Below are 27,473 nucleotides of genomic sequence, written 5' to 3' on the forward strand. Positions count from 1 at the left end.
CGGAGATAAAGTGCTTAAGCTCGGGCGGCGTGGGGGGAGCTGCCAGGGCCTGGCCATGGCTGCCGTTCAGCCCCACAGGATTCCCCGCAACGCGCTCAGGCGCGTCACCGTACCTCACCAGCAGTACCTGGGTACCGCGGTACCTACTTAAGTGCGTATCCATCCATCAATTGATTTAGCAGGCCCAGAAGAGCAGTGCTGTCTCTCTCTTCCCCACTAATCAACCTCGCCTTCCTGCTGTTGCTCAATTCTTGCTCCGAGGCTTCATGTTGCGTCTCTCTCCTCGATGTGTCCCTCACTTGGGGAATGCCAATTATGCCGTGTTCATCTTTATCACCGTACCGTCATCACTATAAGCCGGCTGTCAGCCACCACTGACTAGGTCAGCTTCCGCAAATCGAGTGTCAACGACTGACTGGTCATACCTCCTTCGTTGAAATTTCCCATATCATAACCTTGGAGGCTCAAGTGCTACCCGCCCGGAGGCCACTCTTCAGTCCATACTTTAGAGCGCGTCAAGCGACATTTTCACCACTGGGGGTCTTGACCATTTTGCTGACGTTTCGTCACATTCAATTGCCAGTTTACCGATGTGTCAGAGGACCACTGCAATATGTTTTGGTTTAGCAACGGCATTTCGCTAAGCACACTCACGATGATGTCTTGTGGCCCAGAAATTATAATAGCACAACACGTTCAAGATCTCATTGTCTGACATCTTTGCCTATAGTTCTTGGTCATATTCCAAGGTAAACATCGTTCACAACCGAACCCCGCCCAAAACCAATCGTCTGTGACTCCCATCTTGGAGCTGAGCAATGACTGCCCGACCAAGCTACTAGTATGACAGGAAGATGTCCCGTCTCGGAATGTCTTAGAATCTGCACATCAACCTGTTTTCCCATGATCGCGATTGCTTCTCGCTGAACATCGGGAAGGGAGCCGGCCTAGCGCCCAGTGTAGCCGCAGGTGATCACATCAAGCTTCCGCACGAGCCACGAGCTTGACCGCACTCCCTTGCCTGCTTGCCCAGACAACCAGTCAATCAAGCTTCTCCGGGCATCTAGACCCAAGTATGGTTCCGCCGTTGGCTGCGACCCGGCCGCGTGGGGAATCAACGTTGTACACCCTCGCCAAGCACTAGCGACGGGGGGAGACCTTCCGATTGAGAAGCCAGTTTCTTTCCGGGGCCCCCTTTTGGCCCCTGCTCGCGAGATTCTCCGGTAGCGCGGACACACCACCGTGCTGCGAAGGGCATGGCTCATGCTGGATAAATTAATCTGACTGCGACACTGAAGATACTGGCCCGGACCGCCGCGTGATGCTGACGGGAGATGGAGGGTGTATCGCGCTTGGGCCTGGACTTCATGGCAGCTATATATACTTATGAGTGATGCGCCTGGGTATTTGAATATTCTGGTGTGGTCAGGAACATCTCGGCATCACACAGGTCCTGTACTCGATCAACTCTTAGGCAGACATCGGCAGAAGATCACCAGTGACAACTAAGATGAAGGTCTCTTCCCTCCTGTTTAGCGCCTCTGTGGCTTCGGCACATACCATCTTTGTCCAGCTCGGCGCTGGTGGCACGACGAATCCAGTCAGCTATGGCATAAGGACTCCGACCTATGACGGACCTATCCAAGATGTCACCTCAAACAGTCTTGCCTGTAACGGACCACCTAACGACCCAGCGTCGGCCAGTCAAGTCATCACGGTGCAAGCTGGATCCACAGTGAACGCCATCTGGAGGCACACTTTGACCTCGGGGTCGGACGATGTTATGGACGCGTCGCACCTGGGACCTACCCTGGCATATATGAAGAAGGTTGACAACGCTCTGACGGACACGGGTGTCGGTGGTGGATGGTAAGGCTTTTGGCTTAGAGAGACACAAGCAACGAGAGATATCAGTCGTGCTGACGCTTCGCACCCTATAGGTTCAAGATCCAGCAAGACGGTTACAATGCAGGTGCATGGGGCACCTCAAAGGTGATCAATAACGGGGGTATACACGCCATCACTATTCCTTCCTGTATCGCCCCAGGGCAATACTTGTTGCGCGCCGAGATGATAGCATTGCATTCTGCTGGCAGTTCTGGCGGGGCCCAGCTCTACATGGAGTAAGTTCTCTTGGTTGTCATGACTGCCATCTATTCAGACTGACGGGATTTTTCTCAGGTGTGCTCAAATCAACGTTGTGGGAGGCACGGGGGCTTCCACGCCGGCAACTTACAGCATCCCCGGAATTTATAAGGTTTGTATACGTCCAAGTTGATCAAGCCACTCAAGCACTGACATTCTTATCAGGCGGATGACCCTGGGCTGCTGATCAACATTTATTCCATGTAAGAAGACACGCCTGAAAACTCATGTCCTCTGCATGGTCTTGAGAAACGCTGACTCCTTCCTTCCAGGACCTCTTCATCAACCTACACGATTCCCGGCCCCAACCCCTTCACATGTGGTGCCTCGGGTGGCGGAAGCCCCCAGACATCAACCACATCAAAGGCAACCACCTCGTCCACCACGCTCGCCACGTCTACAAAGACCTCATCTGCCGCATCGACGACCACCAGCGCCGCCTCAGGCGGCTCCTGTGCTGCCAAGTACGGGCAGTGTGGCGGGACTGGTTGGACCGGCGCTACTTGCTGCGCGTCAGGAAGCACCTGCTCCGTTTCAAATCAGTACTACTCTCAGTGCCTCTGAGGCACCCCGGGGTAGGGTTCAGAATCAAGGATAATAAAGAAGCATTAACAGGATGTGTTTTGGCAGCGGGTGCCATAGAAGTATTATTCAAGAATAGATTGTGTGGATGCTTGTGTTTTCACACACACTATTTGCTGCAATCACGAGCCTCTTAGTACTTACTCGTAAGCGACATACTTAACCAAAGCCAAGCACAAGCTCAAATCTCCTGTTCCATGAGCACATCAGACCGGCGGAGAGTGAAAATGCCAACTCCTCAAACTCACCCATGCCCTGCGTGTTCTGGATCCTGCGCAATCCATCGATTAAAGCACGGCACACAGCCTCGCTACTTGTTCAACAGGACATTGGTCTCCTGGCTGTGGTACCAGCTCTGTGTGTCCTAGTTGCCATTTCCCATTATGCCAATGTGCTCGTCTGCGATCTTGAGGTTGATGCGCTTCTTCTTTCCCTGAGTGATGGGCCGCGTCTGGTCCATGGCCACGTACCAGCAACAGTGCAGGCGCTGCCTCTCCCCGCGGGGGAAGGCGAGGTGAGCAGTTGATGTGCAGCCATGTGATTGTGACCACCCTGCATCGGCAGCAGCTCCCCCGATCGTTGTGCCCCAGGCAGATGAAGCAGTAGGCGTTGAGGCCGCGCTCGCACACCCGAGACCGGCGACTGGATAAACACATTTTTCTTGCCAACATAGTATATCCGCTTATCATCTCGTGCGCTCGTTCAGCCTTTCAAGCGCGTTTGTCATGATTGCCGGCTTGAAGACCTCAGGTGCTCTCTCAAGGCTGCGTAACCGTAGACTCTCATTTACCTGCAACAACACAAATCCCCTGAGGCTGTGAACGATCAAACTCGTCAAGCAGCCATTGCTTCGAAACACCTGTAACCAAGTTAATGTTTGAGTGCCACAATGAGATGCAGCCTGTCTCAGCGGAAGTCTTGAGCCTCAAGAGATAGATGACCCTAACTTTCCCAAGCCGACGAAGGAGAACCCCATGAGCCGAAGAAATGAAACGTCCCCACTGGTTCTTGGGAGTAGACGTGTCCAGGCAATCGGCTAAAATCATTACGTCTTCCGAGACCCTGTAAATCTTCCAATCCTTGGACGGGCCATCTGCGTAGAACCCTAGATCTGGCAGTGGGACAGTTGCTGGACCCAGAGAACCCTTCAGACAGCCACAGTGATAGCTGATACTGGTCTTGAAGAGCATGACCCACAGCCTCTGCAACGTGGTGAAAGTCACCATGTCATCGCGTTCGGCGGATGGGTACACCCGATCGAGGTATTGATTGCCTCGATTCTGTTCCTTGTTAGTGCAGTTAAATAATCCATATTCTAGGTGGCACTCACGGCGTTTACTGCTACCCACTCGCTAGCAACGAGCCTTCTGACCAGGGCAATCTGCTGTTCGGGGGAAGACGCCGCCAGTCTCCCCTTCATAAAAACCAGCTCCAGCACGGCGATGCTGCGGAAAGTAACATAATCTTGGAGCCGCAAGGTTGACTGGCCCCGCAGAACGGTCGCAATATATATCACGGAGAAGAAATTGACAAAAGGAGTGTCAGACCAAATGAACCGTCCAGCACGCCTCAGTGCCAATATGGGTAGTAACAATCCCTTTTTGCCGTTGACTAGCGAAGCCAGAAAAGCGACTGCAAACGTTGCGGCAACAACAGCGTTTAGAACGAGGCCTGGCAAGAACAAGTTCATTGCCACGCTCGAGGCCAGCGATACAGCGAGCAAACCGAGCCCTGTGTTGGTGAAATAAAGTTCCGCGAGGTCGCCATCCAGGTCGTGCGAGAATATTGAAGTGTAGCCGTCCAGCACAATTGAAGTCCCGATCCGGTCTTGGCGGTTTTCGCCACCCTTGAGCGACTGAACAGTCCACCGTCGTAGGACGAGGCGCCGCGCGATCTCAATCACGTTGAACGCCTCCTTCAGAACGACTGTGACACAGCTGTGTAACAGCAGGGCGCTCGCGAAATTGATCTCTGTGTCCCATGGTACCAACATATCGTCGACTTGTTTGGGCTTTTGTTGGTGAACCTGGAGAAGTCATTGTGCTTGCGGAGGCCGTAGTATTTACCCACGCCCCTTGTTCACTAGACAAGCACACAATCGTGCGTGGCTGATTGCCGCTGCAGGGCGGGCACCAACCCCAGAGTCTCTAAAAATAACATTGAACCAACAGTCGCAGCTGTTGATCCATCACACCTACTGCGGAGCAACGGAACAGGCCGATCGGCTAGCTTGCATCCCATATTACCAGGACCTCGGTTTTGAGCCTCTTCACAGTAAAAGTGTAACCCTAGAAACATCTCTTTACGTTCTATGAATTGGCTGAAAATAAGTATGTAAATTTGGGTGACTAGGGCTCTATGGGTCCTACTATCTGGTTCGTTGTTTAGTACAACTTAATTACTTATACAAGGTTTGTGGAACACCCGTGAATGTCGCCTTCCTGACCGCACATTGAATCACGGAGAGCAAAGGTTACCGTCAGCTGTTGTTCAAGCGAGGCTCGGGTGCTGCCTTGATGCATATAGGGCTTCGGCTTTTGCCAGTGGCATGTGCATTTTTGCTTCGAAGTGCCAAGTTGGTACCTAGGTACCCAAGGCAGATTCTTCGGCACCAGATGTTATGTGACCTCAAAATGTTGATACGCCGAGGTCCAGAACTTCTGGGATCTTGTCTCCAATCAATTCGAATACCAAATATGTCAGGACATATCAAATTGCCAGCTGCATGACACTGGCACCACCTCTATGTACCACGCCATTCCAATTTGTAAACTTGAGGAGATCAAACTAACGAGCCGGAGCAACGGAGGAATAACTACATAGGCAATCGTCTTCGACAGCTTGCATGTGGCGATTGGAGTGCTATGAAATTGAGCGAGCGGGCCTACAACAGATACTGCCATGCACATTGGAACGATGTCTCACCGGTTAGACTCGACTTTTCTCATTCTTCTAGTGACACCGCTGAGCTCTTCCGATTGTTTCAAGATAAGCCGAAAGAGCAGGCGATCACCCAGCTGAACGTCTTACAGAAGGCCGATGGATGTGAGAAATACAAAGGCATGAGAAAAATGCTTATTCACTGTCAAACGGCGAACCCGGGGGGCGAGGGCTTCGCACCCGGGTCTGGGGGCCTCCCGCCCTCGATTTCACGGTTTACGGTTAGCTTGCAATAAGCAAGAAAGTGGACAAAATAGCCACTTCTAAGTACTGATCAAATAAGAATAAGGAAGGATGAATTCTACTGAAAAGCTCTCGGGGGTGAGGTACCTATTTATGTAGCCCATGTCTAGGGCCGCTACCGGCGGCTGCTGAGACAACGGAATCGAAAGGAAGTGGTCAATGAGTAGGAAGAAATGTGTTCTATGGATAAACGCAATGATTTTCGCTTTAGAATTTCCAGTCTGACATACAGGCAACGAATCTTAATCCCTAGCCATCATTTCCATACACAAACTTCACCAAAGAGGACAACAGTGGGATCAAAAATAAACGAGTAAGAAAGTGCGGGAGGCATTTAATGAGACCCGAGCTCAGGTTGCATATGAATGGGCACAGTATGAAAAGGAACCGTTTCAAAACCACCAGGTATACTTTCCAAGACCACCTCAGAGAATGCGAAATGATTCCTTGGTGACCATACCGGGTTGTTTCGGTGTTTAGACAGTGGTTGCCGCCCAAGTATCTCTTGTTGTCCTGTGGCTCCCGGATGGTTGGCTCTTTCAACTCCATGACGGCAACATAGTTGGTGGCACCTGCCTTGATGAGGCTCTCCCGAAAGAACAGCGCTTTCTTCCATTCATAATCTTCCTGAAATGTGACTCTGTCCAAATCGATCCTATGCTCATGCCTCAATTGCTTCCCGCCCCACGCCTCGCCACATGCGGAGCCAGCAGAGGACCTGGTCCGAGATATCAGGGTTGCGATGCTGTTATCTATGTCATCGACGACTTCGCCTATGCGGCGGTCCCAGCGGCTCAGCGGATCCAGGTGAACGGCGTAGGGTATCAGCTCCGTTGTGAGCTTGAGGATGCTAGGCGTGATGCCGTCCGTGGCTTCGCTGCTGGAGTAGTAGTTTGCAAAGTCGTGCCGACATAGTGTGTCCGGAACCGCACATTTGACCCATGCCGCGTAGGCGCGTAGAATGCTTAGGTGCGGATTAAATGCTCGTGAAGAGCCCTTTGGAAGTTGTATCTCTGGGAAAATCGAGAGGGCATGCTCGGCAAGATAATCCTTTACAGTCCGATGGAGGAAGGTGACCTCCTGGGAGCTTGAGACTTCAAGCAAGCCTCGCGTCCTGCTATCAATATAGTAGGGTACACGGCTCTTGACATCGGAAAACTCATCCTTGGTAAGTGGCTCGAAACGTCTTTTTAGATAGTGGTACTCGTCGTCATGCTCCAGGTCATGGAAGTCGTACATGAGCATATGGAGTGGCTTCTCTGCGACAAGAGCAACCTGGAGCATGGTCGCCATCTTCACATGATATATGGGTTCCACAGAGTCCATTATATGTCTGAAGAGTGGACCGAGCTCTCGTGGGAAACTGTCCAACCTCCTGCACAAGTCTGCGAGGCGATCGCGGTTTGTCATTCCTTCGCGGAGTAGTTTCGTCACCAAGACCACCCAGAGGAAAACCCCGTCGGAACGCTCTGCGATCTGGTCGATCAACCTCTGGCCATCGGCCAGGGTTGAGAATGGCAAGTCAATCCACCGCGGGTGTTCGCGAAGACGACAGGAAACATAATTTCTTATGTCGTTCCCCGTCAAATGATGGATGTACATCTTGGGGCCTGCGCCAAATGCGTCTTCGAATACGTTCCATGGCCTGCTTGATACACAAAGCTTGATATGCTGATACTGAGCCAGCTCGCACACCATTTTGCACTGCCCGAGATGAAAGAAGGATTAGTGATATCCGAAACCTCAAGGGACGAGGAGAAGCGAGAGACAAACCAGCTCAAGTTGATCCCCATGGGATCCTCCAAATTCGTCAAGACCGTCGATGAAGAAACAGAAGTTGACCCTTCCGAGGGACGTCTCCATAGCGACCTTTCTGAAGGTTTCCATCAGGCTGGTCGATGACCAAGTTCCACTCGGCACAGCCGGGTCGTCTAATTGCCGCCATCGTTCTTCACAAGTTACAGGGATAAGGTCTGGACACTGCCGAAACATCTCGTAAAGCAACGATCGTAGAAGCCCTTCCTGGGACTTCTGTATCGATGAGCCAGGGCTCCAGAAATAATGAGCAACAAGAATGGTCGGGTATGCCCAGCGATCCAAGAGCTCACGCGTCCGTGCTGCACCGGCAACGAACTTCATGAAAGTCGACTTCCCGGAGCCTGGTTTCCCTGTGACCCAGAAAATCCCGTCATTTGACTCTAGCCACTGGGGAAATCCACTCTTGACTTGGCTGTCGTCCTCGTTGTCACCCAGTAGCCACCGAAATGTTTGTTCGTGGGCCTCGGAAATAGCTTCGTGTCTATGGAGACGAGCCTCATACTGCAGGGACTGAGTGAAACGCCGCATTTTGCTTTGAATATCCTGGATAGTATGCGAGGTTTTCAAAAGTTGACCATGGAATTTCATGGGAACCAGTCTCACTGACCGGTTGACAGAGCGTGCAGGTTGTTGGTAATAGCTAAAGCAGAGAACCGCAAGAGACGCTGACGAGACCGCTGGTTCTTGAACGTCATGAGAACAGGGAGAAACAATGCAAGTGGGGACCAGGCCACGAAATTTAGAGCCTCATTGAAAATGCAGAACGCGTGGGCCTCCTTTTTCCATATGCGCTGTACACGTTGCGTATCGCTGGACATTCAGCCCCCTGAGCAGACTTCTGGGCGTCAACCTGATTTGTCGACCCATCGGTGTGCATTGCAGATTAGCGGCCGGCTAAGATGGCTGTGGAAGGTGGCCAGAATGCTTGACGGCCACTGCTTCCCATGATGTAGAATTATCCGACCCTGTTTGCCTGGGTTGCACCGCATGTGCAGCTATCCTGCGAACGCGGCTGAGCTCCAGATGGTGGCAGCGCATTCGTCGCGTACCCCCACATTACACATAGCTGAACTGTTGGTGTACGAAATCGACCAGGCTGTGTATGACTTGTCGATCTGTCAATTCGTTTTCAGCTTCGAAGATACAGACCAGACTCGCCAAGCCAGACGCAGAATACAATAGTGAACAAAGAGCGAGAAGAAAACTGGAGGGGGTATCATTGAAAACACAGAATACGCTATATACAAAAATCCATCCACCAAACCCAAACAAAAAACGACCCAAACGCAAAACACACACCACCCAAACACCTAACATACAACGTATACAAAACATACATACATACATAACTAACATATACACCCAGCGTATTCACACACAAACCTAACCAAAATCCAGGGTGTGAGCCCCATTTACGTCTACTTGATGCCTTTGTATACGTTGGTCTGTGACCTTTTACGGGTCTAATTTATAAGAAAAAAAATGCGAAGAGAAAGAAAAGAGCGGAAACCATTTCGAACTCTCAGATACTTTTCTCTTTCTTTGCACCATCCTGTTGGTACCAGATTTTACCCGTCCAGAAATTTTCGTAACACGCAAATAGCAAGTCAGTCTAAATACACAGCAGCACAAGATTCTCAGTTGGACATGACAAGAGCCAAGAGAGCCATGCGGGTGTAGAGACCATACTTCATCTGTGCGAAAGAGTCAGCAAACACATATTCTGCCCAGGCGGGGAAGGAGACTTACCTGTCTGAAGTACGCCGCCCTGGGGTCGAAGTCCACTTCCTCCGCGATCTCCTCGTTCCGCGGCAGCGGGTGCATGACGATCATGCTGCTCTTGGCATGCTTCAGCGTGGCGTTGTCGATGCGGTACGCACCGCGGACCGCCTCGTACTCCTCCTTGCTGGGGAAGCGCTCCTGCTGCACACGCGTGCAGTACAGGACGTCGCTGCGGCCCAGGATCTCGGGCGTCAGGGTCTCCGACACGGTCAGGAGCTGGCCCGACTTGACAAGCTGTTCGTACACCTGCGGCGGCAGCGCCAGGCTCTTGGGCGAGACGAGCTGCACCTTGACCTGGTAGTGCTGGAGCAGGTAGACAAGCGAGTGCACGGGGCGCCCGTAGAGCAGGTCTCCGACGAAGGTGATGGTCAGGCCCTGCACGGTACCCAGCTCCTCACGGATGGTGAAGAGGTCCAGGAAGGCCTGGGTGGGGTGCTCCTTGGATCCGTTACCGCCGTTGATGACTGGGACAGGCGAGAACTTCCTTGCGACCTTGACCGAGCTTTCTTCAGGATGGCGCAGGACGACGGCATCTCCATAGCAGGCAAGAGTCCGCAGTGTGTCCTGGAGGGTCTCGCCCTTCTTGACAGAAGAAGTCGACGTGGAGATGGCGATAGTTCGCCCGCCAAGGCGCTGCATCGCGGCGTCGAACGACGCTGACGTTCGTGTCGAGGGTTCGTAGAACATTGTGCAGAGCAGACGGCCCTTGAGCACGTTCAGGACGCCCTCACGCTGAACCCCGGTCCGCATCTCCTGTGCGACGGTGAACAGGAGGTGCAGGTCGGCACGAGTGTACTGAGTCACCGACAGGACGTGAGACATCTTGAACGAGTGCGGCTGAGCCAGAAGCGCCTGCAGAGGGCTGTCATGGGAGGACTGGAGAGGCAGCGATGGGCCGAAGTCTTCGAAGACTGTGTTCTTGAACGACTGACCCAGCGCATTGTCCAAGCCGCGAGGCTTGACGATCGGCCGCGCTGAGCCAATTACTGAGGAGCGGCGATCCGTCGTTCGTGGGGTCTCCGCAGCTTGCAAGGCTGGCTTCATCAGCGGCGACATGGGTGGCGGCAAGGCGCCATGTCTTGACATGTCCTTTCCGATGGCAGGTCCATCAAGAATCTGTCCATCAAGACAGACAAGCTTGTCCTGGAATGTGATGCGCTGAACAGCTCCCCTCACGACACGTCCAGCAATTGGAGACCAGCCAGCGGTGGTGGAGACTGTAGAAGGACGCTCGATCTCGACCTCCACAAAAGTGCCAGCTTGGTCATGCAACTCGAAGATCTCAACGGGGTTGTCATGCAGACGCTTCTTGATGTCGTCGACGGTGAGCTTGCCCTCGCTTACAGAGGTGAGAAGCAGGGGAAGGGCCTCGGCGATTCCAACCGTGGCATCGACCTCAGCACCAGCGGCAGCTGCCAACTGGTAAGGCAGACTGCCAATGGAGAAGATGTCGATGTCGCTCAGATGCTCCCACAGGGCGCGTTGATCCTCGACAGTCGGCAGGAAGTCACATTGAGGGTAGTCATTCTGCGACAGGTACAGAGAGTAGATGGACACATCACATGTGACCTTGAGCCCCTTCTGCTTGCTTAGTCCGATGAGCTTGATGTCATCCTTGTTTGTGACAGACGTGACGTGGATCTTGCGGTTGTGCAGGCTGGCCAAAAGGAGAATCGATGCCAGGTCGGTGAGCTTGGCATCTGTCAAAATTGGCTTGTGTGATGGCCAAGCATCGAAGTGGGCAGTGACGGCGGCAACCTTGCTGATATTGTCGGACAGGTGGTTGAAGGGGATGAACAAGGCACCCACTTCTCCAGCAACGTGGCTGATCTGGTTGGCGTTCGATGAGGTGGCAGCGACTGACACGTTGAAGTCACAGTAGATCCCAGACTTGCCGTTCTGCTGAGCGGCGGTCAAGGACCGCGCATCTGTGATAGCGCCCTCCCGGCCGACAGCCATGGTCCGAATCATGGTGAAACCTGCAGCGAGGGAGGCCTTGGTCACAGCCTCCAAGTCGCGGCTCTTCTCCGAGACAATGCCTGGCACGAAGGCGGCGATGTTGACCAGACCAGGGAGCACAACAGTACGGTGGCTGGTCTGGTAGTCCACGATGCTCACGTCGAGAGCCATGTGCTTGGCAATGGCCTCGACGAGGATCTTTGCGTTTTTCACGTTCGTGACCAGGGGAATCTGGTAATCAACGGCCATTCTTCGTGTCCTGTAACCCTTGCTCATGTAGTTGGCTGGGCGGCGGTACTTGTTATTGGAGGGCAGGTTGATGTACAAGTCGATCATGTTGTTTGCCAAATGCTGCGTGAGCGAGAATTCGGATTTCTGGTCGTCCTCCTGTAGTGCCTCCAAAAATTGTACGGGAATATCATGGTTCTGGAGGAAGTCGGCAGTACCTGCTGTGGCGAAGAGCTTGTACCCGAGTTCCTGCAGCTTCTTGATAGACGGAAGCATCTCCATCTTGTCCTTGTAAGATCCCAGTGAGAGCAGGATGTTGTTCTTGGGGATCTTGAAACCAGTGGACATCAAACCCTTCAAGTATGCCTCATACTTGTCAACACCGAAACAGGCAACCTCACCGGTCGAGGCCATCTCAACTCCCAAAACAGGGTCGGCTCCGGACAGACGGGAGAAACTGAACTGCGGGACCTTGACACCAACGGCATCGGCAGGCCTCTCAACCACAGGGTATGGCTCGAAAGGCACATCCATGATGGCCTTGGTAGCCATCTCGATCAGGTCGACACCCATGACCTTGGAGACGAAGGGGAACGAACGAGACGCACGGACGTTGCACTCGATAACCTTGATATCGTTGTCCTTGGCAATGAACTGAATGTTCATGGGTCCAGTAACGTTCAGCGCAACGGCAATCTTGCGAGTCGCTTCTTCGATACGCTCGATAGTGGTCTTCTCCAGATCTTGGGGCGGCAGGATCAGAGTCGCATCACCCGAGTGCACACCGGCATTTTCGACGTGCTCGGAGATGAAGTGGCCGACAAGCTCTCCGTCATGGGCGACAGCGTCCATCTCAATTTCCTTGGCATTCTCAATGTACTTAGTGATGACGACCGGGTGTTCAGGTGACACATCCGTTGCCTGCTTCAGGTAGTTCTCCAGATCTGCCTCAGAGTAGACTGTGTTCATAGCGGCACCGGACAGTACGTAAGAAGGTCTGACCAGGACAGGATAGGAGACGATGTTACAGAACTCCTTAGCCTTGTCGAAGCTGGTCAACTCCTTCCAAGTAGGCTGGTCGACACCAATGCGGTCAAGCATACGAGAGAACTTGTATCGGTTCTCGGCCGAGTCAATCATCTCAGGAGACGTTCCCAGCATCTTGGCTCCAGCTCGGTGAAGCTGCAGGGCGATGTTGTTGGGTGTCTGACCACCCATGGCGCCGAGAATACCCTTTGCGGACTCCAACTGGTAGATATCAAGAACAGTCTCGATGGTGATGTTCTCGAAATAGAGCTTGTCGGCTTCGTCGTAATCGGTGCTCACAGTTTCGGGGTTGTAATTCACCATCATGGTCTTGAAGCCAGCCTCACGGAGCGTGCGAATAGCCCGGACCGAGCACCAGTCGAACTCGACGGATGAACCAATTCTGTACACACCAGAGCCCAGGACCATAACACCATGTTCGTCAAACTTGACGTCGTGTTCTGTTGCGTTGTAGGTCAGGTACAGATAGTTGGTCATAGCCGGGAACTCGGCGGCCACGGTGTCAATCTGCTTGACGAAGGGCATAATGCCAGCCTCGTCCCTCAGTCGACGCACCGCCAACTCGTTCGAGTTCCAGAATTTGGCAAGCTGTCGGTCCGAGAACCCGAGTCTCTTGGCCTGTAGCAGAATGTTCGGGTTTGAAGTGATGTCGCCAGTGTTATACTGTGCCATCTCTTTGCTGAAGTTGCTCAAGCCCTTGAGCTTGTTAAGGAACCACTTGTCGATCTTGGTCAGCTCCCAGATCTTGTCAACAGTGTAGCCGGCATGCATCGCGTTGGCAATGGCAAAGAGACGCTGATCCGATGGTGTCTGCAGCTCGTCATCAATCGACATGAGGGCGTTCGAGGTCTCGTTAAAGCCCAGGTTCTGGAAGTCAATCGCACGGATGGCTTTCTGGATCGCTTCTTCGAAGCTCCTGCCGATGCTCATGACCTCACCAACACTTTTCATGGAAGAGCCCAGCTGTGTCGACACTCGAGTGAACTTCTTGAGGTCCCAACGAGGCATCTTCACCACGACGTAATCGAGAGAGGGCTCGAAACACGCGCAAGTGGACCGGGTAACCGTGTTTGTGATGTCCTTCAGGGGGATGTTCAACCCCAGCTTGGCGGCGATAAAAGCAAGAGGGTACCCAGTAGCTTTGGAGGCGAGTGCCGAGGATCTTGAAAGTCTTGCGTTGACTTCGATGATGCAGTACTCCTTTGAGAATGGGTTGAGCGCATACTGGATGTTGCATTCTCCAACCACGCCGAGGTGACGGATAACGTTGACGGCAGTAGTTCGAAGCATGTTGTAATCCTCGTCAGACAGGGTCTGAGAAGGAGCAACCACAATCGAGTCACCGGTGTGGATACCCAGGGGGTCAAAGTTCTCCATGTTACAGACGGTGATACAGTTGTCCTGGGCATCACGGACCACTTCGTACTCGATCTCCTTCCAGCCCTTCATACTGCGCTCGATGAGCACTTGAGGACTGGCAGCGAAGGCCTTGTTGCAGAGGTCAAGAAGCTCGGCTTCGTTGTTGGCGAAGCCACTGCCCAGCCCACCAAGAGCATAGGCGGCTCTCACGATAACGGGGAAGCCGATATCCTTGACAGCTATCATGGCCTCATCGACATTGCTTGCTGAGGCAGACTTGGCGCATTTCTCACCGATAGACTCCATGCTGCGAGCAAACAGCTCACGATCCTCGGTTGTGATGATGGTGTCGATCGGTGTGCCGAGGACCTTGACTCCAAGCTCCTCAAACTCATCCTTGAGCTGGATACCGACTTGCAGGGCAGTCTGGCCACCAAAGGTGACGTAGATGGCATCGGGCCGCTCGTATTGGATGACCTTTCGAACAAATTCGGCGTTCACCGGAAGGAAGTAGACCTTGTCCGCCAGACCCTTGGACGTCTGGATGGTGGCAATGTTGGGGTTGATGAGCACAGTGTAGATGCCCTCCTCCTTCAAGGCCTTGATGGCCTGACTGCCAGAGTAGTCGAATTCACCAGCCTGGCCGATGCTGAGACCACCGCTGCCAAGCACGAGGACCTTCTTGGGCTTGACGCGAGGGTGGGCTGCCTCGTTTTGTGCCGCCGTGCCTCCGGGGAAGCTAACTGGCTTTGAGAGAAGGCTGCTGTCCGAAGCGCAGTTGGTAATGGTCTGGATGAAGACATCGAACAGGAACTCGGTGTCACGTGGGCCAGGAGTGCTCTCGGGGTGGAACTGAACACTGAAGTATGGCTTGTTGACGTGGGCAATACCCTCGTTGGTTCCATCATTGGCATTCACGAAGAGCTCCTGCCAGTCTGAGGGGAGAGTCTTGCTGTCGACGGCGAAACCGTGGTTCTGAGATGTGATGTGGCACTTTCCAGTGACCAGGCTTGTGCAAGGAATGTTGTGACCTCTGTTACCAAACTTGAGCTTGGTCGTACCGGCTCCGGCAGCCCGGGCGAGCAGCTGGTGGCCCAAGCAGATACCGAACACCGGGGTGCGGTTCTTTGCCATGGCCGCTGCAATGTTTTTTACGGTGACATCGAGGACGGAAGGGTCACCCGGTCCGTTGGAGATGAACAGACCATCGTACTCCTCGCCCGCCTGCGCCACAATGTCATGGTCCCAGGGGCATACCAGGACCTCTACACCTCGCTTGAGGAAGCAACGAAGCTGGTTGTATTTCATACCAACGTCGAGGCAGAGGATTCGGATGGTCCTACCAGACGGGTGCTTCACAGCGATGTCTGCGGGAGGCGTGTACAGTTTTGGCGCCTTGATGGACACTAAGGAGAAGTGAGCAGAAAGTCGACACGAGGCCCATTGCACTTTCACTCACCCTCTGCTACGAGGTTTTTCTCATTGGGGTTGACCCAATCAACGGTGTCAAAGTACGGCTTCCAGTCCTTCATGGCCTGGGGGACACCGTTCGCCTGGCCGAGGGTGCCATTAGGAATGCCATTGGCGCCTTGCGGCTTTTGCAGCAGCATGCGGCCCAGCATGCTACCCTTCTCACGGATGTGCTTGGTCAATGCACGGGTGTCAACACCATGCATCGCCGGTATGCCCTGCTCCTTCAGCCATGTGCCGAGCGAAGAAGTTGCCAGGAAGTGAGAGTAGTCCTCGCCCGAGTAGGAGGCGGTGACAAGACCGGCTATGTGGATCTGGGACGACTCGAAATGGGCGGGCAGGTCGCGAAGCAGCTCGTCCATGGTTTCCCGCGAGGGGACACCATAGTTGCCAACTAGGGGGAATGTGATGACGAGTATCTGGCCACGGTAGGAAGGGTCTGTGACGGACTCGGGGTAGCCAACCATGCCGGTCTGGAAGACCAGCTCACCGGCGATGCTCTTGGGAGCACCGAAGCTGTAGCCCTGGTAGGCGGAGCCATCCTCGAGCTCCAAGCAGAAGAGGTCCTCGTTCTGGCCGCTAAGGCGAGCCGAAGCTGGCGGGAAGGCCTTGGAAGCCATGGTCAATAGGAAGAAGGGGGTATCGAGAATGGTCTCCCTAGAGGCTCGGGCGATTTGAGGAGCTCAACGAGTCGGTGCCAAAGATGGCAGCAAGCTCGGCAGGGCTCGCTCGAGTAGTGGATGGTGGTTCCTGGGACAAGAGGGCTCAGTTAGCTCCGAGCATGAGGGGGTGGAAAGCCAATGGCAGCCTCGTCTCACCCGCAGGGTGCTATTGTGTATAGCAGAATGTCGTCAGGAACCTCAACTGGTGGGTTGAGGGGGAGAAAAAAGAAGAAGAAAATACGGACAAGGCGAATTGCGGGAGGCAATAAGCAAGTGAAGTGGGATGTCAGAAGCCTGTTGACCGGACCCCAGCTTCTCCCCACCAAGCTTTTGGTTAAGTCACTAAAATTTTCTGCCCTTAGAGGCTTATCGATAGGTAGTTTGACCAGAAGTGTGGGCTGTGGTTGGACAACGCGTGGGTGGAGGAGCCGGAATGAATCGCGCATCCCTGCTTTGTCGGGACTCGAGACTCGAGATCCTGGGGCAGCTAGCCCAGATCGGGATTCGAGCCAAACCAGCGCTGTGGAACAATTAGACGAGTATTTGTTTTTTTGTGTTCTCTGCTGCCGAAGTCGACGTGTCGATCCAAGGTCATGTGAGTCACGATAAATTGTTAGATTTTTTCCTCCTCTGGCTGCCACCGTTGCCAGACCATTGGCACAGTCCGAGCCTGGCCTTTGTTTGAACTGTCGAAGACTGGTCAAGACTAGCATGTGGCATGGCTTGACGTATGGTGCGTACAAAAGTACAATACCAGGACGGGTGCTGACTGTGCTGCAAGAACATGGAGCAGCCCAGGCTCTGCCATTCAACCACCTACAACGCATGCAGGTTGAGGGATGCAAGCACACGGGACAACCGAGATCTGATGACGATGACATAGCCAGCTGCGATTGCGGCTCACGCTCCGACCCGGCGGCCCAGGCTTCGGATCCGAGCTACTGTTGGCCAATGGCCATATAGATAGAAGGCAGGCAGCGTTACACCTGGCAATTGGGAGGTAGGCCATCAGCGTGTAAGATCAAAAAATGCATCATTGGGTCTTGGCCTGCTTTTTATCTCATATTGGCGTTTAGTAGTATGGCAAATCTGACGATGGGCCGGACTATTCAGCCCGGCACCCATCCTGACATGCGCATGAGCTGACCGTCTGTGCCCCCACGGTTTGGTCTTTATTAGTATGCACCTCTCTAATGCACAGTACACACCACACCAGAAAACTGTTCACCGCCTATGCGAACTACAGTGAGACTACTAGTACTTAGTCTCAGCATGGAAGCCTCTGATTGCTGCTGGTAAACACTTGGCGTCTCTGTCGCATGTGTGAGGCTGTATCTCCAGGGTGCCGGTGCGATGCTAGCACCCAGCACTGTGGGAGGATAGTGGGATAATATTGGAGGTAGTATTAAACCCAGGATAACGTGCAAGTGGCATGACCACATACGGGAGTGCCCAGGCCGCCCAGGTTCGGATCTTGTCATACAGCAGGCCAGGATGCTGCGGCCCCGCTCGCAGTCTGCATCACGAAGCCGCAGGTGGCCTGGTGGCGCGACTTCGGCAGTGCTTATTACAACGGCTCGCACAAAGGAGCATGCTGTGGACCTCGGGGGGGAGATGGGACGCGGCAAGCCGGCCCAACCAGCAATTGCCGTGGTTTCGAGGTGCGGGAGACAGCATGCAGACAGAGGTGGGCTTTACGGCTTCACCTCATCTCGACCGGCCGACGATGTTTCGTGACTCCGCATGCGGCTAACGGTCGAGACTAATCTACTGGTGATAACGGTGCATGTGATGCATACATGATGCATCCCGCCTGGGCGGTGTGGAGCTAGGGGGTTGCACTCCCCGATGCTACCAAAGTACCCAGGCTACAGTGCGAGGCCTATCGCTGCACATTGGCGGATTGGCAGATTGGGTGGTCGCTCGAGTGGCTTTGGCACTATCGTCCTGGCCTGGCCCTGGCCCTGGGGCAACATTTCCCTGGCACAACCTGGGATCACTACGACTGCCCTCCCGGTCCTGGGCGGTCGCGCTTGCGCGCGCATTCCTTCTTGTCAACAATCTTTCTCCTCCTCCTGCCCGTTACTCCCGCTGGCAGGCACGATGCTGTTCTAGCAACCTCGTCCCCACAGACAAACACAGCTTTGCGTGACCGGCGTGCCACCCGAGCCTCGGTCGTGGAGCCTAGAGCTTGGAGCTTGGATCTTGGAGCTTGCAGCGTGCCAGCCTGTGGTCCCACGAGATCCCCCCGCGACCAACAAGCCCCCAAAACTTGGCCGAGCTGCGAAATTCCCCCGTCGCAGTATTACGAGGCAGCCTGCCTACGACTCTCCACCGTGTCTTGAGGCATACGATCTTTTCATGGAGGACTGATGGACGGAGCGGGCCAAAAAATGCCCGCCAGGAGGAGGATGCTGCCATTCACGAACCTGCTTCAGTCTATCAGAAGCAGCAGTCGCCGTGGTGCGGGCGACGACACCGAGGACGAGCGCCGGCCCTACTTTCGAACAAGACATGCCACCGCCGATTTCACGGAAGCCGACGACGACGACGACGATGACGACGATGAGGAAGAGGACGAAGACGACGCCAACGATAATGACATCTCCCCAAATGACGAGGACAGAGGTGGCAGGCGCCCTCCCGCGAGGGGCGCCGTGCTGCCTCTTTTCTCCGAGTCTCACCTCGATTCCCTGCCCGTCTACAATATCACCCACACAATCCGGATGATAGTCCAGTCTAGGACTGAGACAGCCCTGACTTGGGACCAGCTGAGGTCGCCCCAGGTCTCACAATTCCTGGTCAAGCCCATGCAGCAACAGATCCGCACCCAACATTTCTCCAGGGCTACCATATACGCCCTCATGGCAAACTGCCTGCAGTTTGCCAAGGAGGGACAGCTCAACCCTGGCAACGCCGGAACCTGTAGCACTAGGGCCAAGGTCTGCGAGCTCCTCGCCATCAAGCTCCTCAAGGACTACTCCACCAGGGAGCTTATCGATGCCCTGTCTTATGATTTCTACCCCATGCAGGGCATGCCCGGTGCGCCTGGCACACAGACGCCCCTCACCCCTCGGGACGGAAAGCCAAAACAGGCTGCAGCGAGGACCTCAACCCTCGAGGTTGCCATACGTGCTTCTGCCAAACACTTCCTGGCCCACCCCCTTGTCGTGCAGCAGCTTGAGGCCATATGGAACGGCGCGATCAGTTTCTACTCCTCTGCCGACAACCTGCACAGGCAAAACCTCAGGGAGTCTATCACTTCCTACAGAGGGCGCAGTCCCCAGCGGCGAGACAATGAGCGGACACCACTTCTTCGCTTCCAGAAGGGACTGCAGCCTCCGAAACCCACCGGCATGGATCTGATCCCAGCCAGGCGGACCGTTTCTCTCTATGACCCGCGCAACGCATCTTTGCTCAAGCTTTCCAGACTGCGTGTGCCGCGATACAGGCAGTTCTTCTCCACATGCTCTTTGGCTATCTTGATCTGTCTCTTTTTGGCAGTCCTTGTCGAGAGATCCGATCGCATCACCAGCCTCGAGCTGATCTTCTGGTTCTGGAGCGCTGGCTTCATGATGGACGAGCTTGTAGGCTTCACCGAGCAAGGTTTCTCGTTGTATATCATGAGCTTCTGGAATATTTTCGACTTGGGGATCCTCCTCCTGTTGATTATATACTACTGCATGCGCATCTACACGGTGTTCCTGGTCGACTCGCATCATGGCGTCGATGCCTACGATGTGCTGGCTGCAAATGCAGTCCTGCTGCTGCCGCGGATATTCTCGGTCCTCGACCACTACCCCTACTTTTCTCAGATCCTTCTGGCGATGAGGATCATGAGCGTAGACCTGGCCGCAGTCTTCGTGTTGATCTTCATCTCGTGCAGCGGCTTCTTCGTTTTCTTCCTCACAAACACCAAAGCAGATGCCGCCGAAGTGGCATACAAGATATTCCAGATCCTAATGGGTTTCACTCCGGCGGCTTGGGACGTGTGAGTCTGGCTTCTTTTTTCCAAAACACTTGAATTGAGCTCTGCTCGTCACAAACGGCCATTCTTGAACCCTGACGCTGACATCAATCATCTAGCTGGCCTACGTACACTTGGATTGACAGAACACTCATGGTCCTATTCCTGATTATCTGTCACTTCGTGGTAGTGTGAGTCTTAGCCTGCGACCTAATTCTCCGATACGCGCTGACCAGATCGATAGCACCATCCTCATCACTGTCTTGACCAATTCCTTCATGTCGATCGCTTCGAACGCAAAGGAAGAGCATCAGTGAGGCGCCACCCCAAACCAAAGATTGCGCATCCACAGCTAACAGAATGCGCTAGGTTCCTCTTTGCCATCAACACAATCGCCATGGTGAAGGACCAGTCTCTCTTCTCTTACGTTGCCCCTGGCAACATCTTTGCGTGGATGCTGATGCCATTTCGTTACTTCATGCCTCTACGTCACTTCGTGTGGTTGAACCGAACCATCATCAAGATCACACACTTCCCACTGCTATTCGGCATCTTCCTCTACGAGAAATACATCCTCTCCCCCTCAATGTTCGAGCCGACAGATTTTGTCGAGCACCCGGAACGGAGCCGGGCGAGGGCGCTGTCCATGAATCCCGTGGGAAGGTCTTCGCTGTTTAGCCCCACCATTCGTATCCGAGAGGGTTCGGTTGCCGGGTTTCAGCAGGACCGCGCCTTGGAGGAGGTTTTCCGGAGGACGCCTGATTTTGCTTCGCTCCGTACGCAGAGGATGCACGAGCGCAAGCGGACTCAAAACGCCGTGAGGAGTTGGATGGATCGGAACGAGACCATACCTGAGTCACCGAACAACGTATCAGTTATCGAGAGTCGTGCGCAACCAGATTGGCAACGGAGGCTCAACGGAAGCAAGGAGAGAACGCCTGTGAGACTCCGGAATCTTTCCGAAGTCAGGTCGATTATGAGTGACCCCGCGGAACTCATGTCGACCGTGGACGGGCCCATGGATGCAGTCGACCGGAGGGACCACGTGGAGCGCAGAATATTGAAGGACCAAGATGCGGATGACGAGCTTGTTACCAACGACGAAGATGAGGATGAGGCCGCGACTGCTCCCAGTCGACGGAGTATCACAAGATCGCGGGTGGACGAAGACGACTACTTCACAACTCCGACTGCTACTCGGTTCAACAACCGCATTATATCGACCTCCCTTGGTTCGTCGAACCGCTCGCCTGCACACCAGCTGGCACCACCTCCCCCGAAACGGGCCGGCATGCACAACCGTACTTTGTCCTCTAACACGATTCTCTTTAACCCACCAATAAGCAGCCGTCTGCCGCCTAATGACGATGATTCCTCTTCCGGCCCACCTAGCAAACCTCGTTCTCGGCCTTTAAGCGGCCGTCCGACACCAGGCGCAGAGAATCCTCCCGGATACAAGTCACCGCGGCGTCCTGCTAATCTTGGCTCTGCCCGCCCAAGGCCGATCATGCCACCTCGTGACAATATGCACACGGCTCCCCTCATAAGTCGTTTTACTGGCATGACCGCCGACCCGCAACCGCGTCGACCACCCAAGACGCGTCGCATGTCATCCTCTGATCTGCTCGACGTCCAGTCAGATCTCGCAGGCGTTGGGGCTGACGACGCCTTCGGGGGCGTTCCGTCCAGCTTCGTGACGCAGATGGCCATGGCAACCGGTATGATCACGCCCGGTGGTCCTCGCGCCACCGACAAAGCACAGCGAGAACGTGACAACGACCGAGACCGGATGAGTCGCTTGGTGCTGGCAAGGATGAAAACACTGGAAGAGGGCTTCTCGGATATGGTCAAGGAAATGCGGGGACTGCAGCGGTCGAGCGCTATGCCGTCCACCGCCCGCAACTCGGCCAGCGAAGGCGGTTCGATCGTCTGGGATGGGGAAGGGGACGGGGTTAGAACGCCCTACACCATTTTCGAGGCCGCGGGCAGAAACGGCGCCGCGATTGGTGGCGCACGGAACAGCGGGAGAGGCTCCAAGGCCAACTCGGTCGGCAAGGCCAGCGGCTCGCGGCCAGGGAGCCGGCGGGGCGGGAACAAGTCCAACCGAAACAGCGTGATCCTGAGGTCGCCCGTTGAGTCGACCTTTGGCGGCGACTACAAGGGGAAGGGGAAGGAGCCCGAGACGAGGCAGGGCCGTGAGGACTCGGGGTCTGAAGGCGGTGCCGAGGCTGCCGCGGAGCAGCGGCGGCCGAGCTTTACGCGCAAGGGGAGTTCCTACTGAGCTGTAATCAGCGGAGGGCTCGGTTTGCACAGCCGGGCTTGCATTCGAATTGGCGTTCTACAGTGTTTCGTGCGCTATATTATTTCTTCCCTTTTCTTGTTTCGGAGGTCAGGGAAACCCGCATGCTACTGGCTTGTTCTTGTTTGGCTTCTTTCGAGACATCATCGGTGTGCATAGAACCTGTTACTGTCCGGCATGGCCAGGGGTGATATTAGTGAGATGGCGTTGTGTTTTGTTTTGCTCAATTTCCACTCTCATACTTTCCGCATGTTGGGATAGGGCTTGCTTCGTTTCTGTTTCGAGTTGAGCTCGTCTTGTATGATTTTTGTCTGTGTTAGTTAGTCTTTTTTTTTCGCATTTGAGAGGAGACCCCGGCATTTTTGGGACGCAAGAGAAACGAGGATATGTGAGTAATGCATGTGGTTTGTCTTGTGTTTTATGGAATCTTGCGCAGTGGACCTTAGGATTCTGCGATGTGCTATTTGTGAATATTGCTTCGATTGAAGAGTAGCCGTAATATCCATTGCCTTCCTAGGAACCAGACCAAACGCCTTAAGGATCGTCTGCGTGTCCATGTGACATGTGCATGTTGATTTGACCTCTTAAACAGATGTGTCTTCGGCTCGTATACAAACGCCGACCAGCCAGCCCTTCTTTCCGGCCTATGCTGCTACCACACTCATGGACAGGCGCCGCTGCCATTTTGGAAGGTTTAATATCCTTTGCGCCGTAGATAACCTGCAGGTGGGGTGTCTTTTGTATCCCTGTTTGATGCGTTCCATTCGTGCTCTCCTTCATATGGTTCATTTTTATTTTATTTTAGATTTTCTCTCTGTGGTCCCATATAGTTCTCCTCTCTAGATGCCTCCCCCAGACCTGTCGACTGAGACATAGTAGTTGGGGTGGCTTGTCGACCTCTGCGCCCTCTCGTTCTTGGCCAGGTTGTCCGAGTTGTACTTGATGGCCAGGCCCACGCCGGCTGCTGTCAGGGCGAAGAGCGCGAGGCGGGGGTGGCGGGCGCTGCGGAGGGGTTGGTAAGTTTATTGTTTTCGTTTTTGTTTTGGGTTGTGTTGGTTTTCTTTTTCTTGGGTGTGGATGGGATACACAGGCAAAACGGAGCTCGTATGGGAAAGGGTAGTACTGAGAAGGATGCATGCGGCTGTACTTACGGGAATGCGCGGGTGGCAACGCGGTGCGTGGTGTTCCTGGCGTGATCCATGATGGCGTTGTGTTGTATTGGAGAAGTCAATGTGTGAAATATGGGAGTCGTGGCGATGGTCGAGCGTGTTGAACGTCCGGCCTTGTACCTCTGGGCTTCTCTTTGTAATTACAATATTCTAGGTAGGGGGACTGGCAGGAAATATATTTACGGGCACATAGATATCCAGGCGGTATGCAAGAGACGAGATCCAAGCGGTCTGTCCCGAGGGCCATTTGAGAGGCGGGATGGACTGGGGTGCTATATAATCATACCCGGTACGGTTTTGTTGGGGAAGTGGGGACCGGGTGCCAGCTTGACATTAGCTAGACACGCGACATATTTCCATTCCGGGTCCCATTGTTGTAATGGCTGGATTGGTTCCCCCTGTGTGGCACTGATATGCGGGGAGAAAGCTGGAGCTGCCCGGGCTATCGAGGGCTGTCGTGCGATGGATCCCTGTCATGCTACATATCGTTCGAGGTTTTGTTGCATGTGGCCTGTCTAACTGTCTACTTTCATGTCCTTTGAAGACGATAAGACTGTGTCCCATTGTGTTACAATCATATCTGGCAATACCTAGGTACCTTGGGCTAGAGCTCTCTTGCCATACATGAAGCTCGAAGCCCCCTCTGCTATGATGGTAAGGGCTCGAAGAGTGGCGAATCCGACGTCTGGATCTCCAGAAATACTGCTGATCACCGAGTATTGCATGTCCATGATGCGGCCGGGAAGATCCGTGGAGAAGTAAGTTTGGAGCAGTTGGAGCTTAGCTAGGTAGCTATCTGTGTGTAACCTTAGCTGGCAAGCTTGCCGAGGTGCTGCTAGGCCTCGTAACTCGTACTCCGTATGTTGGCTACGATTATGTGTGATAGATGAAGTGTTCTTATATATTAGCTGTAGCTATCGTTTCTACTGCTGAAAATTGATCAACTACAACGCATCAAGAGGTTGCACGGTGGCAACTGACAACTTGACATTGAACTGGGGATGCGGCCTAGAACAGTCGGTATTGTGCTTGGAGCGTCATGGAGGGTGGGGCTCAGTGTGGGGCATCCATCCGATAGGACCCGATAAGTAGCCGAGCTTAACCTCGTTGGCCCGCTGTGTCCTCCAAAGATGGCGGTCGACTGAATCGCCTCCCAAAATGTGCCTGACATTACTCAACGCTCGCGAATCTGATGCTCATAGAGACAGAACAGGGTATTTGAACACGACATTATATTTGCATGTACAAATCATGCATGACGCTTTGGATGCCTCCGGAGATTAAGCTGATGTACAAGGGGGGGGGGGTTCAAGAGAGGCAGAGGAGGTGAAGTTAGGGTCCGCAGTGTGCATAGCAAGTGCTTGAGATTCCATCCTTGCTGGTCGAAAGTGTAACAGTGAAACCGTAGAAATGGGGGTGAAATGTAATCTAAGTAAACAGTGGGCTTAGTTGGGACTCAACATGCTGTAGATGCAAAAAAATGAAATAGACCATCCGTCGGGTATCTCGTAGTTTTGTCGCCCCTATATCTCTATATTATTACACATAAATGCACATATATGTATACTTAGTTCTTCGTGTTGCCAAGTATATCACTAGCCCCCTGCGACCCGGACTCGCTAGGAGTATACGACGACCCAGAGCAACCCGGCCTGTACCCGTCCGTCACCACGCTAGACGCGATCTCAGACTCGTCGTCCTCGCTCCGCCTGTCCGCCTCCTGATACGCGGGCAGCTCCTCGCCCCCGAAACCCATCCCGGCGCCGACGACGCCGCCGTGGTGGTGCGTATGGTCGCCCAGCTCCATATCGTAGTCGGCCGCCAGGTCTGGGAACATAGCTGCCATCGCGGCCATGGTGGCCGGGTCCGGGCTTAGTTGCCCCGTGGGCATGGTCATTGGGATGCTGTTGCCGGGTATGAGGTGAGAGGGTATGTAAGGATGCATAGGCTGCTGCTGCATGTGGTATCGGTGTGGCTGCATCACTTCCACCGGTCCAGCCGCTGGCGCCGGCGAGAAGGATGGCTGGCGGGAGTGTGCCGCCATACGTGCGTCCTCGGCCGCGACCATCTCCCCAACCACGTCGGCCGCTGTCCTGAACTGGGATATGTCCCTTGCGACGACGCCGCTGTCGTCCTCGTCATCAGAGTCGGAGTCACCACAGTTTCGGAGCATGGCTTCCTTCTCCTCGTCCTCGGAAAGCTCCGAGTAGTTGGGTCCGAAGCAGAGCCTCTTGTACCACGGGACGTTGGAGCTACGGTGGAGTCGGGGCGGCCTGATGGACTTGCGGACGTGGCGCTGGTACAGCACGCTGCCAAATATGACAACTAGGACCAGCGAGGCGATTCCTGAGGCGATGTGGATGAAACCAGGACCGCGATGTGGTCTGTGGGGATGATGCCCATGCGGTGGTGGAGGGCCGCGATGGGGAGGGCCATGTGGAGGCTGTCCTGCGGTTGGAGGTGGCCCATGGGGGAAGTGGCCGTGGGATTCTTCGTGACCATGGGGCCGAGGCATGTTGTCGTGATGCCGACGGAGCTCGGTCTCCCAGGGCATATCGGGATGAGGGTGGTCGTCAGGGCGGGAGGGTCTGGAATTTTCAGGCCGCTCGGTTTCATTCTTATTGCCTGTTTCTTGCCCCTCTCCCTTCGTCTCGGGTTGTTTGAAACCGTCGGAATGCAGGTTCTCCCAGAATTCACCATTCGCAGGTGGATAAGGACGAGTCCCGTTGCTGTGAATCTCGTGCCCTGGCTTCCCGAAATGATGATGAGGGCCTCGATGATGCTCATGAGGGGCATGCGGGCCATGATTCCTGTGTCTCCCTCCGCCTCCATAGATGGACGATGCTGCGCCCTTTACGGTATGGGTAATTGCTTCAATGACACACTTGAGGCTGTCGCATTCGTGAATACGGGGCCCTTGCCAGTGAGGCCTCTTCCATCCAAAGGTCTTGGCGAGGCGATGCTCCTTTGCGTGGATTAATTGGGCTAGCTCAGCCATTTGCCACCTCAGATAGTCCAGCTCGGCCAGCTCGGAATCAAGATCCATCCCCTCGTTGGCGTCATGAGGTTTTGATTGACCCTGACCGCTTGAGTGGACACGGGTCATGGAAGCACCCCCTTCGACATCCGAGATCCAGACAGGTGCGACTTGCTGAAATCTAAGAGTGAATCCAACATCTTCGACGGCTTGACCATTGACATTTTCGACCTTCATGTTTAGCAGTTGCTCATTGGGCTTGTCGTTCCAGGTCACGCAGGTCAAGTTCCAAGAGGCGTCAACCACGCGGTTGCCGTACATGTTCAGAGAGCCATGGCCGTCCTCTGATAGTTTCCGGCCGTTGATGGTGACATTTCCATATCCACAAGCGTCTTGGGATTCATTGACGTCGAATCGGAAAACCAGGTCCGAGCTAGCGTTCGAGTCGACGGGTTCGGGCAGGCGCACGTTGATGAAGGCTCTAGGAATCGAGTCTAAATATGTCAGTCATGGAAATTGAATCGATCAATTTCATCCCGGATACGGCTTCCAACTCACCCTCGCCCTCAAGAGAAATAGCTCCTGCCAGAGCCGGGGCCAGTAAGACACCGGCCGTGTGGAGACCGCGCATGGCGTTGTAAGAGCGAGACAACAGCAAAACACATGAAAAGCAACACAACACAAATAGACGAGATGAAAAGTACTATGAGTTACTCCAGACTAGGAAGAGAATAAGCGGACGAATGAACAAGTGACAGGAATAAGAAGAGGACTGAGCCTTGCGACCAGAGTCACTCGATATAATAAAGAATATGACGAGACAGGG

The 27,473-nt window shown here is 54.1% G+C and overlaps 7 protein-coding genes across 7 annotated transcripts; 2 read left to right on the plus strand and 5 right to left on the minus strand.

The window, feature by feature from the left end:
- Positions 1-1,510: 1,510 nt before the first annotated feature.
- Positions 1,511-2,709, plus strand: KVR01_003387 (uncharacterized protein; the record flags this gene model as incomplete). The annotated part of the gene is made up of 5 exons (XM_044790537.1): positions 1,511-1,869; positions 1,941-2,123; positions 2,182-2,257; positions 2,311-2,348; positions 2,418-2,709. The coding sequence occupies 5 exons, from the start codon at positions 1,511-1,513 to the stop codon at positions 2,707-2,709; spliced, it is 948 nt and encodes a 315-aa protein (XP_044648402.1).
- Positions 2,710-2,801: 92 nt separating this feature from the next.
- KVR01_002583 (uncharacterized protein) lies at positions 2,802-4,729 on the minus strand. The gene is made up of 2 exons (XM_044785042.1): positions 4,058-4,729; positions 2,802-4,007 (listed from the first exon to the last, which is right to left on the minus strand). The coding sequence occupies exons 1-2, from the start codon at positions 4,718-4,720 to the stop codon at positions 3,510-3,512; spliced, it is 1,161 nt and encodes a 386-aa protein (XP_044647598.1). The 5' UTR covers positions 4,721-4,729; the 3' UTR covers positions 2,802-3,509.
- A 1,359-nt stretch (positions 4,730-6,088) lies between these two features.
- KVR01_003111 (uncharacterized protein) lies at positions 6,089-8,610 on the minus strand. Its single transcript, XM_044789121.1, has 2 exons — positions 7,684-8,610; positions 6,089-7,614 (listed from the first exon to the last, which is right to left on the minus strand). Exons 1-2 carry the CDS (start codon positions 8,314-8,316, stop codon positions 6,160-6,162), a joined length of 2,088 nt encoding a protein of 695 aa, XP_044648126.1. The 5' UTR covers positions 8,317-8,610; the 3' UTR covers positions 6,089-6,159.
- A 318-nt stretch (positions 8,611-8,928) lies between these two features.
- On the minus strand, positions 8,929-16,548 carry KVR01_003852 (bifunctional carbamoylphosphate synthetase/aspartate transcarbamylase). The gene is made up of 4 exons (XM_044792139.1): positions 16,392-16,548; positions 15,563-16,323; positions 9,478-15,509; positions 8,929-9,422 (listed from the first exon to the last, which is right to left on the minus strand). The coding sequence occupies exons 2-4, from the start codon at positions 16,191-16,193 to the stop codon at positions 9,366-9,368; spliced, it is 6,720 nt and encodes a 2,239-aa protein (XP_044648867.1). The 5' UTR covers positions 16,194-16,323; positions 16,392-16,548; the 3' UTR covers positions 8,929-9,365.
- A 2,080-nt stretch (positions 16,549-18,628) lies between these two features.
- On the plus strand, positions 18,629-22,483 carry KVR01_002298 (uncharacterized protein; the record flags this gene model as incomplete). Its single annotated transcript, XM_044782413.1, has 5 exons — positions 18,629-19,286; positions 19,740-20,226; positions 20,322-20,393; positions 20,447-20,515; positions 20,572-22,483. The coding sequence occupies 5 exons, from the start codon at positions 18,629-18,631 to the stop codon at positions 22,481-22,483; spliced, it is 3,198 nt and encodes a 1,065-aa protein (XP_044647313.1).
- Positions 22,484-23,340: 857 nt separating this feature from the next.
- On the minus strand, positions 23,341-23,702 carry KVR01_003363 (uncharacterized protein; the record flags this gene model as incomplete). Its single annotated transcript, XM_044784718.1, has 2 exons — positions 23,341-23,503; positions 23,653-23,702. 2 exons carry the CDS (start codon positions 23,700-23,702, stop codon positions 23,341-23,343), a joined length of 213 nt encoding a protein of 70 aa, XP_044648378.1.
- Positions 23,703-25,237: 1,535 nt separating this feature from the next.
- On the minus strand, positions 25,238-27,278 carry KVR01_003597 (uncharacterized protein; the record flags this gene model as incomplete). Its single annotated transcript, XM_044793128.1, has 3 exons — positions 25,238-26,054; positions 26,556-27,141; positions 27,206-27,278. The coding sequence occupies 3 exons, from the start codon at positions 27,276-27,278 to the stop codon at positions 25,238-25,240; spliced, it is 1,476 nt and encodes a 491-aa protein (XP_044648612.1).
- Between the last annotated feature and the right edge of the window lie 195 nt (positions 27,279-27,473).

The sequence above is a fragment of the Diaporthe batatas genome, assembly GCF_019321695.1.
Source record: "Diaporthe batatas strain CRI 302-4 chromosome Unknown Contig00003, whole genome shotgun sequence".
In the NCBI taxonomy this organism is placed as follows: domain Eukaryota; kingdom Fungi; phylum Ascomycota; class Sordariomycetes; order Diaporthales; family Diaporthaceae; genus Diaporthe; species Diaporthe batatas.

What these genes read in the sequence shown, in the direction of transcription:
- KVR01_003111 (XM_044789121.1), bottom strand. Translation starts at nt 8,316, where the DNA reads ATGAAATTCCATGGTCAACTTTTGAAAACCTCGCATACTATCCAGGAT. An exon ending in ATGGGGATCAACTTGAGCTG is followed by an intron (nt 7,615 to 7,683) that starts GTTTGTCTCTCG and finishes CATCTCGGGCAG; the next exon opens with TGCAAAATGGTGTGCGAGCT.
- KVR01_002583 (XM_044785042.1), bottom strand. Translation starts at nt 4,720, where the DNA reads ATGTTGGTACCATGGGACACAGAGATCAATTTCGCGAGCGCCCTGCTG. An exon ending in AGTGGGTAGCAGTAAACGCC is followed by an intron (nt 4,008 to 4,057) that starts GTGAGTGCCACC and finishes AACAAGGAACAG; the next exon opens with AATCGAGGCAATCAATACCT.
- KVR01_003852 (XM_044792139.1), bottom strand. Translation starts at nt 16,193, where the DNA reads ATGGCTTCCAAGGCCTTCCCGCCAGCTTCGGCTCGCCTTAGCGGCCAG. An exon ending in GAAAAACCTCGTAGCAGAGG is followed by an intron (nt 15,510 to 15,562) that starts GTGAGTGAAAGT and finishes ACTTCTCCTTAG; the next exon opens with TGTCCATCAAGGCGCCAAAA. An exon ending in GGGCGGCGTACTTCAGACAG is followed by an intron (nt 9,423 to 9,477) that starts GTAAGTCTCCTT and finishes TCTTTCGCACAG; the next exon opens with ATGAAGTATGGTCTCTACAC.